The following is a 15,298-nucleotide window of genomic DNA, read 5'->3' as shown; positions in this document are numbered from 1 at the left end:
AAGAAATAGCTTGTTGATGGAAGATTAATATGATAGAAAATAGACCCGGGGGCCATAGGTTTTACTAGTGGCTTCTCTCGAGAGCATAAGTATTACGGTGGGTAAACAAATTATTGTTGAACAATTGACAGAATTGAGCATAGTTATGAGAATATCTAGGTATGATCATGTATATAGGCATCACGTCCGAGACAAGTAGACCGACTCCTGCCTGCATCTACTACTATTACTCCACACATCGACCGCTATCCATCATGCATCTAGAGTATTAAGTTCAAAAGAACAGAGTAACGCTTTAAGCAAGATGACATGATGTAGAGGGATAAACTCATGCAATATTATATAAACACCATCTTGTTATCCTCGATGACAACAATACAATACGTGCCTTCCTGCCCCTACTATCACTGGGAAAGGACACCGCAAGATTGAACCCAAAGCTAAGCACTTCTCCCATTGCAAGAAAGATCAATCTAGTAGGCCAAACCAAACTGATAATTTGAAGAGACTTGCAAAATATAACCAATCATACATAAAAGAATTCAGAGAAGATTCAAATATGTTCATAGATAAACTTGGTCATAAACCCACAATTCATCGGTCTCAACAAACACACCGCAAAAGAAGATTACATCGAATAGATCTCCACAAGAGAGGGGGAGAACATTGTATTGATATCCAAAAAGAGAGAAGAAGCCATCTAGCTAATAACTATGGACCCGAAGGTCTGAGGTAAACTACCCACACATCATCGGAGAGGCTATGGTGTTGATGTAGAAGCCCTCCGTGATCGATGCCCCCTCCGACAGAGCTCCGAAAAAGGTCCCAAGATGGGATCTCACAGGTACAGAAGGTTGCGGCGGTGGAATTGGGGTTTTGCCTCCGTATCAGGTAGTTTGGGGGTACGTAGGTATATATAGGAGGAAGAAGTACGTCAGTGGAGCAACATGGGCCCCACGAGGGTGGAGGGCGCACTTGGGGGGGTAGGCGCGCCCCCTATCTCGTGCCTTCCTAGTTGCTTTCTTGACGTAGGGTCCAAGTCCTCTGGATCACGTTCGTTCCAAAAATCACGTTCCTGAAGGTTTCATTCCGTTTGGACTCCGTTTGATATTTTCTTTTTCTGCGAAACTCTGAAATAGGCAAAAAAAACAGCAATTCTGGGTTGGGCCTCCGGTTAATAGGTTAGTCCCAAAAATAATATAAAAGTGTATAATAAAACCCAATAATGTCCAAAACAGAATATAATATAGCATGGAACAATCAAAAATTATAGATACGTTGGATACGTATCATGGCGCAAGGTGGTTGGTCATCTCCTCCTCGGGGCCGCGTGGGATGAGTTCGTGATCAACATATCTGAAGGTGTAGGACTCGGATCCGCTGTCCGCAATGCCGAAGAGGGTAGAAGATTGCCGAGCGGGGACTTGTGGGCAGAGGGAGTGGATTGCATGGGAGGAAAGTGGAATGCGGCTAGGGTTTCGGCTGGAGGTGCAGATAGGGTCCATTTTTTGTGGGGTTGGGTGGGCTAGCATGGGTCGAATCTGACATGGCGGGCATGCCCGGGCGTCCCATGTCCGCTTCAGATTTGGGTTGGATATGGGTAGTGCTCGTCAGTCCAGGCGTTTGGGCCGGCTATGGGGAGACCGATTGGGTGGTGTTTTTGCGTCCAGACACTGACCGGCCAGCCCGTCCGGGCGTTTGAGACGGATATGAAGGGTCTGGTTGTAGATGCTCTTAAGATTTTCCAAATGAATGATGAACGCTTTTAAAATTAAGTATTTTTTCCATTAAAGGACTAGTAGACAATAAAGGAGTATAAGTTTTTTTGAGATAAATAAAGGAATAAAAGTATAAGTAATAAAAAAAACATGCACTAGAGAACCAGCGCTCCTCCCGCGCTGGCCCGGCCCATTTAGGGGAGCGCTGCAGGCGACCCTACGCTCGGATCACTATAATAAGCAATACCTAAACGCGGCCCTGATTCCATGCAGTTGCACTTGTTTCTTTTCATCCAGAAATCGAACAACAAACACTGATGAAGGGATGAGCAGGTTAGCTTACAAAACTACATACACGAAGAAAGTTCGACAAACATAAATTAAGACGATCTGTGTCTAAAACAAAGATTCAGTTTCCAGATCAAATGTGTTTGGTCATTCTCTTGGGAACAGCATCGATTCCTGGGCTCGTGGCATTTTTCATGTGAACAGTATCAGCTCGCGGCATTGTATTGTAGCAAGATATATGCCGGGTGTCCTCGTCGGAGATGCAGTCCACCTCCTCTTTGGTGGTGGGCTCATATTTTCATGAACAGCAGATTTCCAAGTATGACTTGGTTGGAAAGTGCATAACCATCTAGTGCTACGGAACACTGAGTAGAACAACAAAGTTACTACTCCAGAAGGAACCTATTTTTACCCTAGGCGGATGAAATATAATTTTGTCTTGGTTACAAACATTCTCGATTGGGTGAACAGCGTGTGCATTGAATGAAACAAATAACTCGCCAACAACACAATTGTCGCTGCAACTTATTCCAACTATGATCTTTGCAGTTCACAAGACAATGATGTATGAACGGCGATTTCCTTGGACACATCACATTTGGAAGAGAACAAGAGGCATTTTTAACTTTGGAGGGCCGGGCCGTCCAGTTTGTCCTTTGTTTTGTGTAGGAAGTTAAAGCAAGGATACTCCAGGACCAAAGGCGGCATATCAACATCAGTTACCTCGAATACCCGCGCACACTTCTGAAGGTCTTGCAGCGAAAATGGAATGCTGCAATGAGACGTGCCGTGAACAATAAACATTTGTGAGCAAGCTTTAAGGAAACAGTGACTTGTTGAACATGGAAGAGGGAAATAAACCTTTCGTCATCATCAAATAAGAAAGGAACGACCACTCCATTTTCTGATTCTTCAGTCATAATTGTTTTCATACTTGTGATTACCTGCAGTTTGTTTTCTTTTGTCAGAAATATGTGAAACTTGAACAGACTGGTAATTTACTAACTAGAACAGGCTACCTCTGACGAAACTGTCTAGGTGCCAAATTTATCATCCCAATACATTGTACTGATACGGTATATCTGTGCTATGCTAAGGACCTGAAAGTTTGTAAAACGAGTGATAAGTTGTCCAATAGGTGTCGATGAGTGACTAAACTTAACTGAGTTCAAATACCACTTACAGGGCACAAATCGTTGGTGATCTCTTCCAGTGTTTTCTTTGGCTTTTCAATAATAACCTAATGCTAATATTCGTTAGATTGAAGGGGAGCCTTGGCGCAGTGGTAAAGCTGCTGCCTTGTGACCATGAGGTCACGGGTTCAAGTCCTGGAAACAGCCTCTTACAGAAATGTAGGGAAAGGCTGCGTACTATAGACCCAAAGTGGTCGGACCCTTCCCCGACCCTGCGCAAGCGGAAGCTACATGCACCGGGCTGCCCTTTAATATTCGTTAGATTATCCAATTTTTACCCATAAAATTGCAAATCAAACACCCCATCACTCGGACAGCACCGGCACTTACAAGGAATTCAACAGCCTGCCTAATGGGCTACAGTTCTTCCCAGGAACAGCCTGCATACTATGTGTACCATATCATTAGCATACAGATTAAAATGTCTGGAAAAAATTCATCCATACCTTTTCAGTCGCATCAATGATCCACTGTTCTAACTCTGCCAATCCAGCCTTGACATATTCTCCGTGGCTAAATGAACAGCACGCTCGTCGGAGAAGCAGACTACAAGATACAGAGTATCATAGGAGCCTTAAGGGGGAAAGTACAATGAAGCACAGAGCTCGGGAACAATTAAATTTTACCTCATGAACAACTGGACATTAATGAATGAAAATATTTGACCGAACATCTTGCAGATTAAGAATGAAGGAACCTGTACAATATCAATAGAGCACATGTCAGTGCACATCATTACTTAAGAACATTATGCAATAACTCATTCATGCTTAGGTTACATACATGATTGGATTTCAAAACACCCAGGTAGTTTGTTATTATTTTCACAATACTCTGCCAATGGCCAATCTGCTGGGCCAAGACGTTTGCCACAGAAGCTCCATGAATCTGACTTATGCGAGCTGTTCTCGGTGCCTGCAAAGAAAAGTGTCGGTAAAACAAAACCTTAAGGCTCACCTTTATTTTATACATCAAATAATTTCTAGTACAATTTCTTCATACCTGAATGCAATGATCAAGAAATGGAGATATCTCTCTCTTCAAATTGTCTCTTATCATTCGATACGTCTTCTCAAGGTAAGCTGTAAGCTGTTGCTTGAAAAGCAGAGCCGGATGGGCTTCAATAGCTTGCTGGAGATTGCTCTTTTCGATCCTACCAAATACACTGCTTTGTGGTGAATCTCCAGTTCTCTTATGTTTTCAAAAACAATGAACAGACATGTCTTCAGCGAAATAAACGAGAGTAAGAAACTGGAAAGAGGAAAGATGTGTTACCATGAACCGTTGTCTCTGAGGAGCTGCTGCACTTGATTTGGATGTCCGTTTCATAAGTAGGAGTAATGCGAATGAATTGGAGAGCCAATATGCAGCTGTTTCGTTATTATCCTGGTCCTGTAGAAACTAAAGAAGTAGATGTAATTAAACAGCAATACTACACAGCATAATCTCCTAGTGATATCTCGTGCAACTGATTATCATGTTTTAATAACAAAGCAGAAACAGCGAAGGTTAAATTAGTCCTTCGGGGTGTATTCATTAATTGAGGAAAAAGACGGGACATGTTTTGCCAAAGGGAAAGCATCATGGATTCCGTTGGTATTAAAAGAGATTGGTCAGAACAAGATTGCAGCATCTATATCTATATTCATATTTATATCTATATACCAATATAAAAAGACCCAAAGGGGCAGATCCAGCTAATCTCAGTCATCAGTCCATGTTAATCCAACGACCTAGATTGTGTTAGATGTGTATAGTCCCTTTTCAATACATCCCCATTGTATAAGGGGTTTCTTGCACTTTACCACACATGTATATGTAATGGCCTTTGGCCCTCAGCGAATATCAGTTGCTCATTATCCAATATGGTATCAGATGTTAGGTTAGCCCCTTCCTCCCGCACGATGCAACTCAGTGCGCCTCGTACCTAGTCTCCAGCCGCCGCTGGCCATCTCCGGCCGTTTCCTCTTCGCTCCCGGTCTGCCTCCTCTTCATCACGCCGCTGCACCGAGCGAGTGTGTGGTCGCTCCCGGCCCGCCTCCTCTCCGCCGGTCACTGTCATACCCGCCCCCACCTCCTCCGCGTCCAGCCGCCCGCGCCTCCTCTCCGTCCACTGCCCCGGGCTCGTATAGCCGCCGCTGCCGCTTCTAGCTCGTTCGGCCGCCGCCGCTGTCCTTGTCTCGTCCGGGCGCCGCCGCCCCAGACCCATCCCCGGCTTGGTTGCATCTTCGATCGGGACCCGGCTTGGCCGCTCCCGCTCGGGGGCTCTGCTTCCGCTTGCCTGCTTCGGCTCGAGCGAGCTTGCCCCCTGCCCGATCCAGAATCAGGGGCGCGTGAGTCTCCTGCTCGATCCCGATCCAATTTTTGGATCTGTTGACCAAAAAAAGGCTCCTCATGCTTCAGGCTATGTCGTTATTCCTAGGTGCTCGGTGATCTTCGATGGCACCAACTATGTTGAGTTTGCGGGTTTCATGCGTATCCATATGCGCGGTCTTCTGCTGTGGGGTGTTCTATCTGGCGAGGTCCCCTGTCCGCCATGCCCTGTTGCTCCTATTGCACCTACCTCGCCGGTATCGCCAGTTCTTGCTGCTGATGCTTCTCAGGCTGATCGGGATGCAGCCAAGGCGCTTGATGATGCTGCGGTTGATGCTTATGATCAGCAGGTATCAGCTTATTCCGATGCTCTTTCCGTCTACCGCGATGATCTGTCTGCTTACACTCAGTGGTGCAATGATGATGCTCGTGCTGCTGCTGTTCTCACTGCGAGTGTCCTCCCTCAGTTTGCCTCGGAGTTCATGGGTCTGGGCACCGTGGCCGCGATGTGGTCTTATCTTTGTCAGCGCTATCAGCCATCTGGTGATGCTCTCTACTTATCTGTGGTGCGTCATGAGCACGCTCTTCAATAGGGCGACTCCTCTGTTGACGAGTTCTACACGCAGAGTTCTGCCATCTGGCGCCAGCTTGACTTTCTTCAGACAATTGTTTGTGGATCTTGCCACTGCTGCCAGAGAATGCGGTCCGACTTGGAGTTTCAGCGTGTCCATGAGTTCTTATCTCGCCTCCGCTCCGAGTTTGAGCCTCGACGTGCTCACTTGCTTGCTCGTGGTCGTGTTCCTATCTCGGAGGTCCTTGCTGAGCTTCGTGCTGAGGAGACCCGCCTTCGTTCTGCTGGGTTGCTTGCGGTTCCTTCAGTGTTGGCAGCCAGAGCTCCGGTGTCGTCTGCTCGCCTCACAGCTCCACCGCTCCTGCCCACACCTTCAGGGGGGGTGGGTCGCCCTCCTTATGTTGAGAAGGGCCGGTCGCGCCGTGACACCTTCTGTGACTACTGCTCCAGGCCAAGTCACCCAGAGTCTGATTGTCGTCAGAAGTAGCGAAACCAGAGGCGCTCCTCTTCCAGTGGGACTCCTGTGTCGTCATCGACTCCGTCACTCACTGACCAGGACATTGTGCGCCTCAAGCGCCTTCTGGCCTCCTCCGGTTCTTCATCGACGGGCTCTGCTGCTGCTGTGACTGCTTTCACCACTTCATCCCCGCCGGCATCTACACCGTCAGGTACATCTTCGTGGGTTCTGGACTCTGGAGCTTCCTTTCATATGTCCTCTGATTCTTCAGTGTTGTCTTCTCTTCGCCCTCTTGATTCTCCTATTAATGTTCTTACTGGCGATGGCACATCCCTTCCTGTTGCTAGTCGTGGTCTTCTTTCCACTCCAACTTCTTCTATTCCTAGTGTTTCTCATGTTCTTCGCCTTACCATGAATCTTTTTTCCGCTGCCCAACTTACTGATTCTGGTTGTCGTGTCATTCTTGATACCGACTCTTGCTCCATTCAGGATCGTCGCACTAAGGCTTTGGTTGGTGCTGGCCCCCGGCGCCGTGAGTCAGAGGGCCTTTGGGAGGTTGACTGGCTTTGTGTTCCTTCTGCTACCACCACTTCTGCCAGCTCTCATGCTCTTGCTGCCTCTTCGTCTGCGTCCTTCCAGCAGTGGCATCATCGCCTTGGTCACCTATGTGGCTCTCGCTTGTCATCTTTAGTGCGTCAGGGCCTCTTAGGGTCTGTATCTGGAGATGTTTCTTTACATTGTAATGGTTGTAGACTTGGCAAACAGACCCAGTTACCTTATCCTACCAGTGAGTCGGTCTCTCAACGTCATTTTGACTTAGTTCATTCTGATGTCTGGGGTCCTGCTCCCTTTGATTCGAAAGGTGGTCATCGCTACTATGTTTTGTTTATTGATGATTTCTCTCGCTACACTTGGCTCTACTTCATGAGATCTCGTAGTGAGATTTTCTCTATATACAAACGATTTGCTGCCATGGTTCACACCTAGTTTTCCACACCCATCCGTACTTTTCGTGTTGACTCCGCTGGAGAGTATATCTCCCAGCTGTTGCGTGGTTTTCTCGCCGAACAGGGTACTCTTGCCCAGTTCTCATGTCCTGGTGCTCATGCTCAGAATGGCGTTGCTGAACGTAAGCATCGTCGTCTGCTTGAGACGGCTCGTGCGCTGATGATTGCCGCTTCCCTTCCACCCCACTTTTGGGCTGAGGCTATTTCTACATCCACCCATCTCATCAACATTCAGCCATCGACTGCTCTACAGGGTGGTGTTCCTATGGAGTGTCTCACTGGTCGTTCTCCTGACTACTCAGCTCTTCGTATGTTTGGATGTGTGTGCTATGTCCTTCTTGCCCCGCGAGAACGAACCAAACTGACTGCTCAGTCGGTTGAGTGTGTTTTCCTTGGCTACAGTGATGAGCACAAGGGCTATTGCTGCTGGGATTCTGTTGGTCGTCACTTACGCATCTCGCGTGATGTGACTTTTGACGAGTCTCATTCTTACTACCCACGTCCTTCTTCCTCGAGCTTCTCTGTGGATGATCTTTCCTTTCTTCTTCTTCCCAATACACCCTGTTATGTGCCTCATGTTTCACCTCCACCGGCACCTCTCATTCCTTCTCCTTCACCACCGACCCCCTCTTCTCCATCCTCCAGCTCCACCTCTCCACCATCATCTCCAGTCCGTCGCCCTCTCTCACCGTTTGCTCTCCACTATACTCACCGCCCTCGTATTGAGGATGCTTCCCCTGATTTGCCTGACGCGCCTTCCACCCCTGGTGCACCTCCGCTCACGCCTCTCCCGGTTCACAATCTCCGTGCTCGGCCTCGCCCCCCGCCTGATCGCTATTCTCCTGATCGGTACGGTCTCTCTGTTATTGTTGAGCCCACTTCCTATCGGACTGCCATGACTCAGCCTGAATGGAAGCTTGCGATGGCCGAAGAGCTTGCTGCCCTTGAGCGCTCTGGCACATGGGATCTGGTTTTCCTCCCTTCCGGTGTTCGTCCCATCACCTGCAAGTGGGTCTACAAGGTTAAGACTCACTCTGATGGTTCTCTTGAGCGCTACAAAGCTCGTCTTGTGGCCCGTGGTTTTCAGCAGGAGCAGGGACGCGATTATGATGAGACATTCGCTCCTATGGCCCACATGACCACTGTCCGCACTCTCCTTGTTGTGGCTTCTGTTCGTCATTGGTCTATCTCTCAACTTGATGTCCAGAACGCCTTTCTCAATGGCGAGTTGCGTGAGGAGGTTTATATGCAGCCACCATCGGGGTACTATGCTCCTGATGGTATGGTCTGTAGACTTCGCCGCTCCCTCTATGGTCTTAAACAGGCCTGTCGCGCCTGGTTTGAGCGTTTCGCCTCTGTGGTGACTGCCGCTGGTTTCTCGCCCAGTGATCATGATCCCGCGTTGTTTGTTCACACGCCTCCTCATGGTCGGACTCTTCTCCTTCTCTATGTTGATGACATGATCATCATTGGTGACGACTCTGACTACATTGCCTTTGTTAAGGCTCGCCTTCGCGACCAGTTTGGACCACTTCGCTATTTTCTTGGGATTGAGATCTCCTCGACCCCTGATGGCTTCTACATCTCCCAAGAAAAATATATTCAGGATCTTCTTGCTTGCGCTGCTCTCGGTGATGAGCGCACAGTTGTGACTCCTATGGAGCTCAACATTCAGCTTCGTGCCTCTGATGGTGACCCTCTTCCTAATCCCACTCGCTATCGTCACCTTGTTGGCAGCCTTGTCTATCTTGCTGTTATGCGTCCTGACATCTCCTATCCTATCCACATCCTGAGTCAGTTTGTTTCCGTCCCCACCTCTGTCCACTATAGTCACCTCCTCCGTGTTCCACGATATCTTCTTGGCACGATCTCTCAGTGCCTTTTCTTTCCCCGTTCAAGCTCTCTTGAGCTCCAGGCCTACTCTGATGCTACCTGGGCTAGTGATGCCTCTGATCAACGCTCGATGTATGCTTACTGTGTCTTTCTTGGTGGCTCTCTTATTGCCTGGAAGACAAAGAAATAGACTGCAGTTTCTTGCTTGAGTACAGAGGCTGAGTTGCGAGCCATGGCTATGTTGACGGCTGAGGTGATCTGGTTACGGTGGTTACTTGAAGATTTTGGTGTGTCTGCTACTACCTCGACTCCCTTACTGTCAGACAGTACTTGTGCTATCAGTATTGCGCGCGACCCGGTGAAGCATGAGCTCACCAAGCACATCGGTGTGGATGCCCACTTTGTGCGTGTTGCTGTGCAGGATCAGACTCTCGCTCTCCACTATGTGCCCTCTGAGTTATAGTTGGCGGATTTCTTCACAAAGGCAGAGACTCGAGCACAACGTGCTTTTCTTCTCTCCAAACTTAGTGTAGTTGATCCACCATGAGTTTGAGGGGGGGGGGTGTTAGATGTGTATACTCCCTTTTCGGTACATCCCATTGTATAAGGGGTTTCTTGCACTTTACCACACATGTATATGTAATGGCCTTTGGCCCTCAGTGAATATCAGTTGCTCATTATCCAACAGATTGCTCTAATGACGAGCGCTCAACATGCTTATTGTGCAATAAATGTTATACCAAATATCAATATCAACGCTAATCACATAAATAGCATGTTGTGTGCAAAAAAACATAATTAGCATGCAATCAATATCCTACCTAATATCATCATGCGATTAATATTCTTCCAAATATCAACGTGTATTGCACTTACGCATTTACTAGTAACTGGCGATAATAGAACAGGCATATCATCATGTTGCCAGGTGTGCTACAGTGCTTAACGTGGGCAAGGTAATGAACCGAACTTGCTGAGTTTTTACAGTTCCCTTAAATCAGAAATGGTGCAAACAAGACTCGGACATCTGCAAACACATGAAGTTGTCTGACTTTCCGTCCTGCCACATGGGGTAATTTTTTATGTCTCTGCTAAAGGAAATGCATTAATATCAACAAGATACAATTACACCTTGCCTCTGCACCAACACGATATCAAGAGCTAACATACACACAACCAGAGTATTAACAAAGAAAGAAAAAAAGCAATCAATGGAACAACTGCAGCAAATATCAGCATCAGCCAGCAATGATGGCACCCTAAAGTAATAGGAGAGGTGCTCCAACAATGACCCCGAGATACGCCAACACGTATGCGTCCAGGGACACCTCAATGCTCCAGCCGTGAGGGCTCCTACAGCACAAGGAGGCGAGCCCGACGTCGCCATCCACCAGGCAGGCTTTGCCCATGGCTTCCTCCAGCAGCGGCAAGGTGCAAGGGAAGCTAAACTAAGCATGAGTAGAATAACTTATTCTACACCCCTAGTAAGAAGTGTACAAAATATATTAATCTTTCGAATACAGTTTTACTACCAATGTAGTAAATTAGTGACTTGGATAGTTTTTTTTTCCTGAATTATAATACTACTTTGTGTACACTTTTTTACTAAATTTTGTACACATTTTACTAGAGGTGTCGAGTAAGTATTCTACACTCACACTTACAGTGTATTCAAATATTACGGCTAAAAATGAGGTTTGAGACTACCTCTAGTGCACTCCCAATTAAGTGAATAATACAGTCAAAGGATGAGGTCGTCTGCGACTCGAAAGTTCTCCATTGAACAAAACATTTATATATGAGAACTGCAGCAATGGGCTTTCCCGCACAATATCCAAGGTCTTTTCCCAAACATTCAACGAGCGTGTATTCATTATCCTACAGAAAGGTTAGCATCAGTCCATCAGATATACATGGGCGCAGAACAGATTTAAACAAAAACAAATATTCTGTTATATAGTAATGGCAGGAGGAAAACCTTGTCAGAAATGTTTGGTCTTCCTAGAAGTTTTCCCTGGAGATACAAACAGATTCAAAGAGGTGAGAGAGAGACAGAGTCATCAGGCAATCATCTACAACAAGAGGGCCAGAGTCATTGGGCACAAATACAATGACTTTTGAGTACTGCAGCAGATATGCTTGCTTCAGAGAGGTGATGGAGACATGCAGACAGAAGGTAAAGAAGCTTCACACTAATAATGGGATGGAATTATGTTCTAATGAGTTGGAATCATATTGCGGACTATATCTGCTATTTTTTTGTTTGTAGCCAAAACTGGTTATGTGAGGTCACTTCCATTGCTCTATCCATTTAGAAAATCACTCATGACTTCACCAAGCAGACACTCAGTTTTGAAGTGAAGCATGAAGTCTTCACTCCCACCAAGGAGAAGCCAAACTCTCAGAAGGTTTTAGATGGCAAAGGTTGTACTGAAACTTTCAGATTCGTGTATTTCCGTCTTCGCCGCTGTACCACACCCTCATTTTTACATCTCATGTTTCTACCTCATTTGATCATGACATGCTTAATTAATGCAAGACATCATCATCCTAATACTTTATTTTATTCGCAATCTATGGGAGAGTCAGAGGGGCTTGAAAAATCTGTTCAAAGGAATTTACCTGAGAGCCTTCAGACTGCTGCGGATTCAATGTTCCTTGGACTGCAGGCACATGAATAACCGGCAACTTTACCTTGTGCACCACACTGATTGGCATTTTGTCAAAAGTATGTCCAGGGATAGGCTTAGATGTCACTCTATCCTTCCTCACTATGACTGCAGGCACATGTATAACCGCCAACTTTACCTTGTGCACCACACTGATTGGCATTTTGTCGAATGTCTGTCCAGGGATAGGCTTAGATGTCACTCTATCCTCCCTCACTATGATGCTTTGTACAAGGAATTGATCATTGCACTGCAAGTCTAATGCCGGCAACTCCCCTCTCGTTTCCATTGTTACAACTAAATAAGTCATCTCCCGTGGCAACAGGAATCTGCCAGCCGGTTCAATGCAGTACTTGTTTGTTACCCCCGTAACCTTAAAATGAAATGCAACACATTCATTTGTTTTATTAGTTAGCTTTACGAGGCAACGGATCTGCTTGTCTGAATCCAAGCTAAAGCTGAGCTCCAAGGGGTGGATATCAAGCAACTCTCTTGGGCCGGACCTAATCTGCATATACAGAAGAACTCCTGGCATTAATGATACAGTAAATGATGTTATGATCAACTTTGTTTGAAGAGATTAATTAGACCACTTCTTGTTAGCACTTCCACATTAGTCCACGATCTAGATGCAAATACTGAAATATAATTCATCTGTTTCTTTGACAAATGTCATTCTAGCTCCAAGTTTTATTCCTAATTATATTTCATTCCACAATTTCGAGATAATTGTGTATCTTCTCTTTTGTCTACCACTACCACTCTTCTGGGCTCTCTGGCTATTGCCAACATCATTTATTGTAGACTAGCAAGAAGACACATACAAAAAGTAATATATGCCTAATACTGGGCTCTCTGTCTACCACTACAGAGTAACGATTTAAACTTTTAGGCAAAAAGCATGTGTTATCGGTCAGTGATTGTACCTGGGCTGCCGTTGGCGTTACCTCATTGCTAATATTGCAATCCATACCTCCCAATCCTTGAAGCATCTTGATGACTTTAGTGATTGTAGGTCTTTTAGCCCGTGAAGGATTCATGCATTTTAGACCTACCTGAATGCATCTCCTTATTTGTAGGCAATCTATCTCTAAGGATGTATACCCTGGTGCTTTCTGCAGCGTATCTCTCCATTTTTCAAGCTCCTGTGGAATCAGAAAATGATTGTTAGCATCTTCATACAATAATAAATGTACTTCCCCGGACTGTTCAAGAAAAAAAAAACTTATCTTGACAAGTGAAAAGGATTTCACTTACAGTCTCAATGAATTCCTCCAAAGGAGGAATATTATCTGGGTACTTCCTTTCTCCTGTTACTATCTCCAAGATTATTACACCCAGACTGAATATGTCTGACATAGTTCCGAGTATACCTTGTAGGTATTCTGGGGGCATGTATCCTCTGCAAACAAAATAGTATAATCTTTGAAGTGTTAAGATAACTTAAACGAAATAGATTATCATGCAGCATTTCACTTACAATGTCCCATTAACTTCCATAGTGCACACAGTTCCTTGTTGATCAAGAAGACGTGACAGACCAAAGTCTGCAAGTTTGGGCTCCAAAGCATCATTGAGCAGTAAGTTAGCGGGTTTTAGATCCAAGTGAATGATAGGCCCGTCAGTTTGCTTGTGAAGGTACTGTAAACCACTGCAGGTCCCCTCAATAATTTTGTAGCGTGTGTGCCAATCAAGTCGAGAAGATTTATCTGAATCTTTAACCAAAAGGAGAGCCTTCGTCAATTGTTATCTGAGAATCTATCATGGATGTGCTATACATAATATATGAAAGGACTTTTTTTTTGCGGGAAAGGACTTAAATAATATATGAAAGGACTTAAATATATGAAAGGACTTAAATAATCTATTGTATATTATCCTTTCACATTCATTAAAATACTGAATGAAAAGAAGAAAAATACGGGACATCACACAATTACTGTACCTGAAAGAAACTCGTCAAGACTTCCATTAGGCAGATACTCCAGGCAAAGCAAACTTTCTGCCTTCCCAGCAAAAACGTATTTCCCATTGAGAGGGAAGTGTTCGTTTTCTATTTCATAGCAGTAGCCTACTAATCGTACTATATTTGGATGCTCAAGTCTCATCAGAAGATCAACCTCATTCTCAAATTGCTTTTGCGACATTGGGTTCAAAAGCTTCTTCACAGCAACTATTTCCCCATTCGGTTGCACACCCTGTTGAAGTTATGTTGTTAGCATGAATATATGGTTTTACTATCAACTATAATTTCAGCAAAACTATAAGCTCACCTCATATACCACACCGAAACCACCTTTGCCAAGTACTCGCGAGAAGTTCTTTGTGATATCTTTTAAGTATTGTAATGGCAATTTGTGTGGCTTTGAACCAGAGTCACCATCGATCTTTATTTTCAGAATGCCCAAACAGTGTTACATATAACCGCAAACAGGCTTGTATTTACTAGAGTGCACAGTGCCTTTGATAGTTCATGGTCCGCAACCTGTTAGCCAAAGAATTCTCTTGAACAAGATAACTTGAAAACAAAATACAATAATGACACTAGCTACAAAATACACTTTTTATGTGCTCTTTGTCGACTTAGAATATGAAACTACTTCCCAGATGACTAATGAACATGTAGCTTGCAAATCCGATAGTAAGAGACCATGCAAGCTGAATCTGGAATGAACATGCCTATGCAGATGGAAATTTGAAGGCGTGGTATGTTTTTTCCTTCTTTTTTCGAGGGAAATTTCAAGACACGGTTTTTTGTTAGCATACTCAAGATATGATCTATAAAACTAAAGATGGTGAATGGTGATGAACTGATAACAGTATATGGCTCAACCCACTTTTGGATCTGGCCATCTCTTTTCCTTCTTTTTTCGAGGGAACTAAGAGGCAAATTCTGAAGGATGCAAATGAGAACATTAACTAGCATGCATAAACGATAAGTACTGCCCATTATGCTAAGGAGCATGTCGGTGAAGTAGAGAAGAGATTACAACCAACCTAGAGAAGCCCTGCATGTTTCCAGAAATGTCAACAATGTGTGGGTGTGGGTGTGTGTGGGTGTGGGAGGTGGGGGGGGGGGGGTGGGGGGGGGGGGGTGGGGGGGGGGGGTTAACAGTGGTTGCTGGTTGACCGGAGAGGGCAGACCAGTCCCTGGAGATCAGAGCAGAGAACAGGTAGGGAACCTATTCGATGGACGATCACGTGATGCCCGTGGGCGTGGGCGTAAACTAATAGCCCCCATATATAAAC

The 15,298-nt window shown here is 45.4% G+C and overlaps 1 protein-coding gene across 3 annotated transcripts; it reads right to left on the bottom strand.

The window, feature by feature from the left end:
- Positions 1–2,303: 2,303 nt before the first annotated feature.
- LOC123148028 (uncharacterized) lies at positions 2,304–15,117 on the bottom strand. Of its 3 annotated transcripts, XR_006473598.1 has the most exons (18): positions 15,047–15,117; positions 14,323–14,534; positions 13,995–14,247; positions 13,530–13,764; positions 13,307–13,451; positions 12,976–13,194; positions 12,003–12,557; positions 11,359–11,394; positions 11,088–11,258; positions 4,475–4,600; positions 4,202–4,390; positions 3,983–4,114; positions 3,826–3,896; positions 3,646–3,745; positions 3,190–3,586; positions 3,026–3,106; positions 2,868–2,950; positions 2,708–2,778 (listed from the first exon to the last, which is right to left on the bottom strand). XR_006473598.1 is itself a non-coding variant. In XM_044567382.1 (16 exons), exons 3-16 carry the CDS (start codon positions 14,194–14,196, stop codon positions 2,628–2,630), a joined length of 2,415 nt encoding a protein of 804 aa, XP_044423317.1. In that variant the 5' UTR covers positions 14,197–14,247; positions 14,323–14,534; positions 15,047–15,117; the 3' UTR covers positions 2,304–2,627. The 3 variants fall into 3 exon arrangements, 2 of the variants coding, with proteins under 2 accessions (XP_044423317.1, XP_044423318.1); XM_044567382.1 differs by lacking the exons at positions 3,026–3,106; positions 3,190–3,586 and having other exon boundaries at positions 2,304–2,778; XM_044567383.1 differs by lacking the exons at positions 3,026–3,106; positions 3,190–3,586 and having other exon boundaries at positions 2,304–2,778; positions 4,475–4,591.
- Positions 15,118–15,298: the final 181 nt, after the last annotated feature.

This window comes from Triticum aestivum, chromosome 7A (genome assembly GCF_018294505.1).
Source record: "Triticum aestivum cultivar Chinese Spring chromosome 7A, IWGSC CS RefSeq v2.1, whole genome shotgun sequence".
Lineage (NCBI taxonomy): Eukaryota > Viridiplantae > Streptophyta > Magnoliopsida > Poales > Poaceae > Triticum > Triticum aestivum.
Note: the sequence above shows the minus strand (reverse complement) of the source record. Positions and strands in the feature narration are given on the sequence as shown.

What these genes read in the sequence shown, in the direction of transcription:
- LOC123148028 (XM_044567382.1), bottom strand. Translation starts at nt 14,196, where the DNA reads ATGTCGCAAAAGCAATTTGAGAATGAGGTTGATCTTCTGATGAGACTT. An exon ending in AGCAGTCTGAAGGCTCTCAG is followed by an intron (nt 11,395 to 12,002) that starts GTAAATTCCTTT and finishes TTGTATCTCCAG; the next exon opens with GGAAAACTTCTAGGAAGACC. An exon ending in TCATTGATGCGACTGAAAAG is followed by an intron (nt 2,951 to 3,645) that starts GTATGGATGAAT and finishes AACAAACTGCAG; the next exon opens with GTAATCACAAGTATGAAAAC.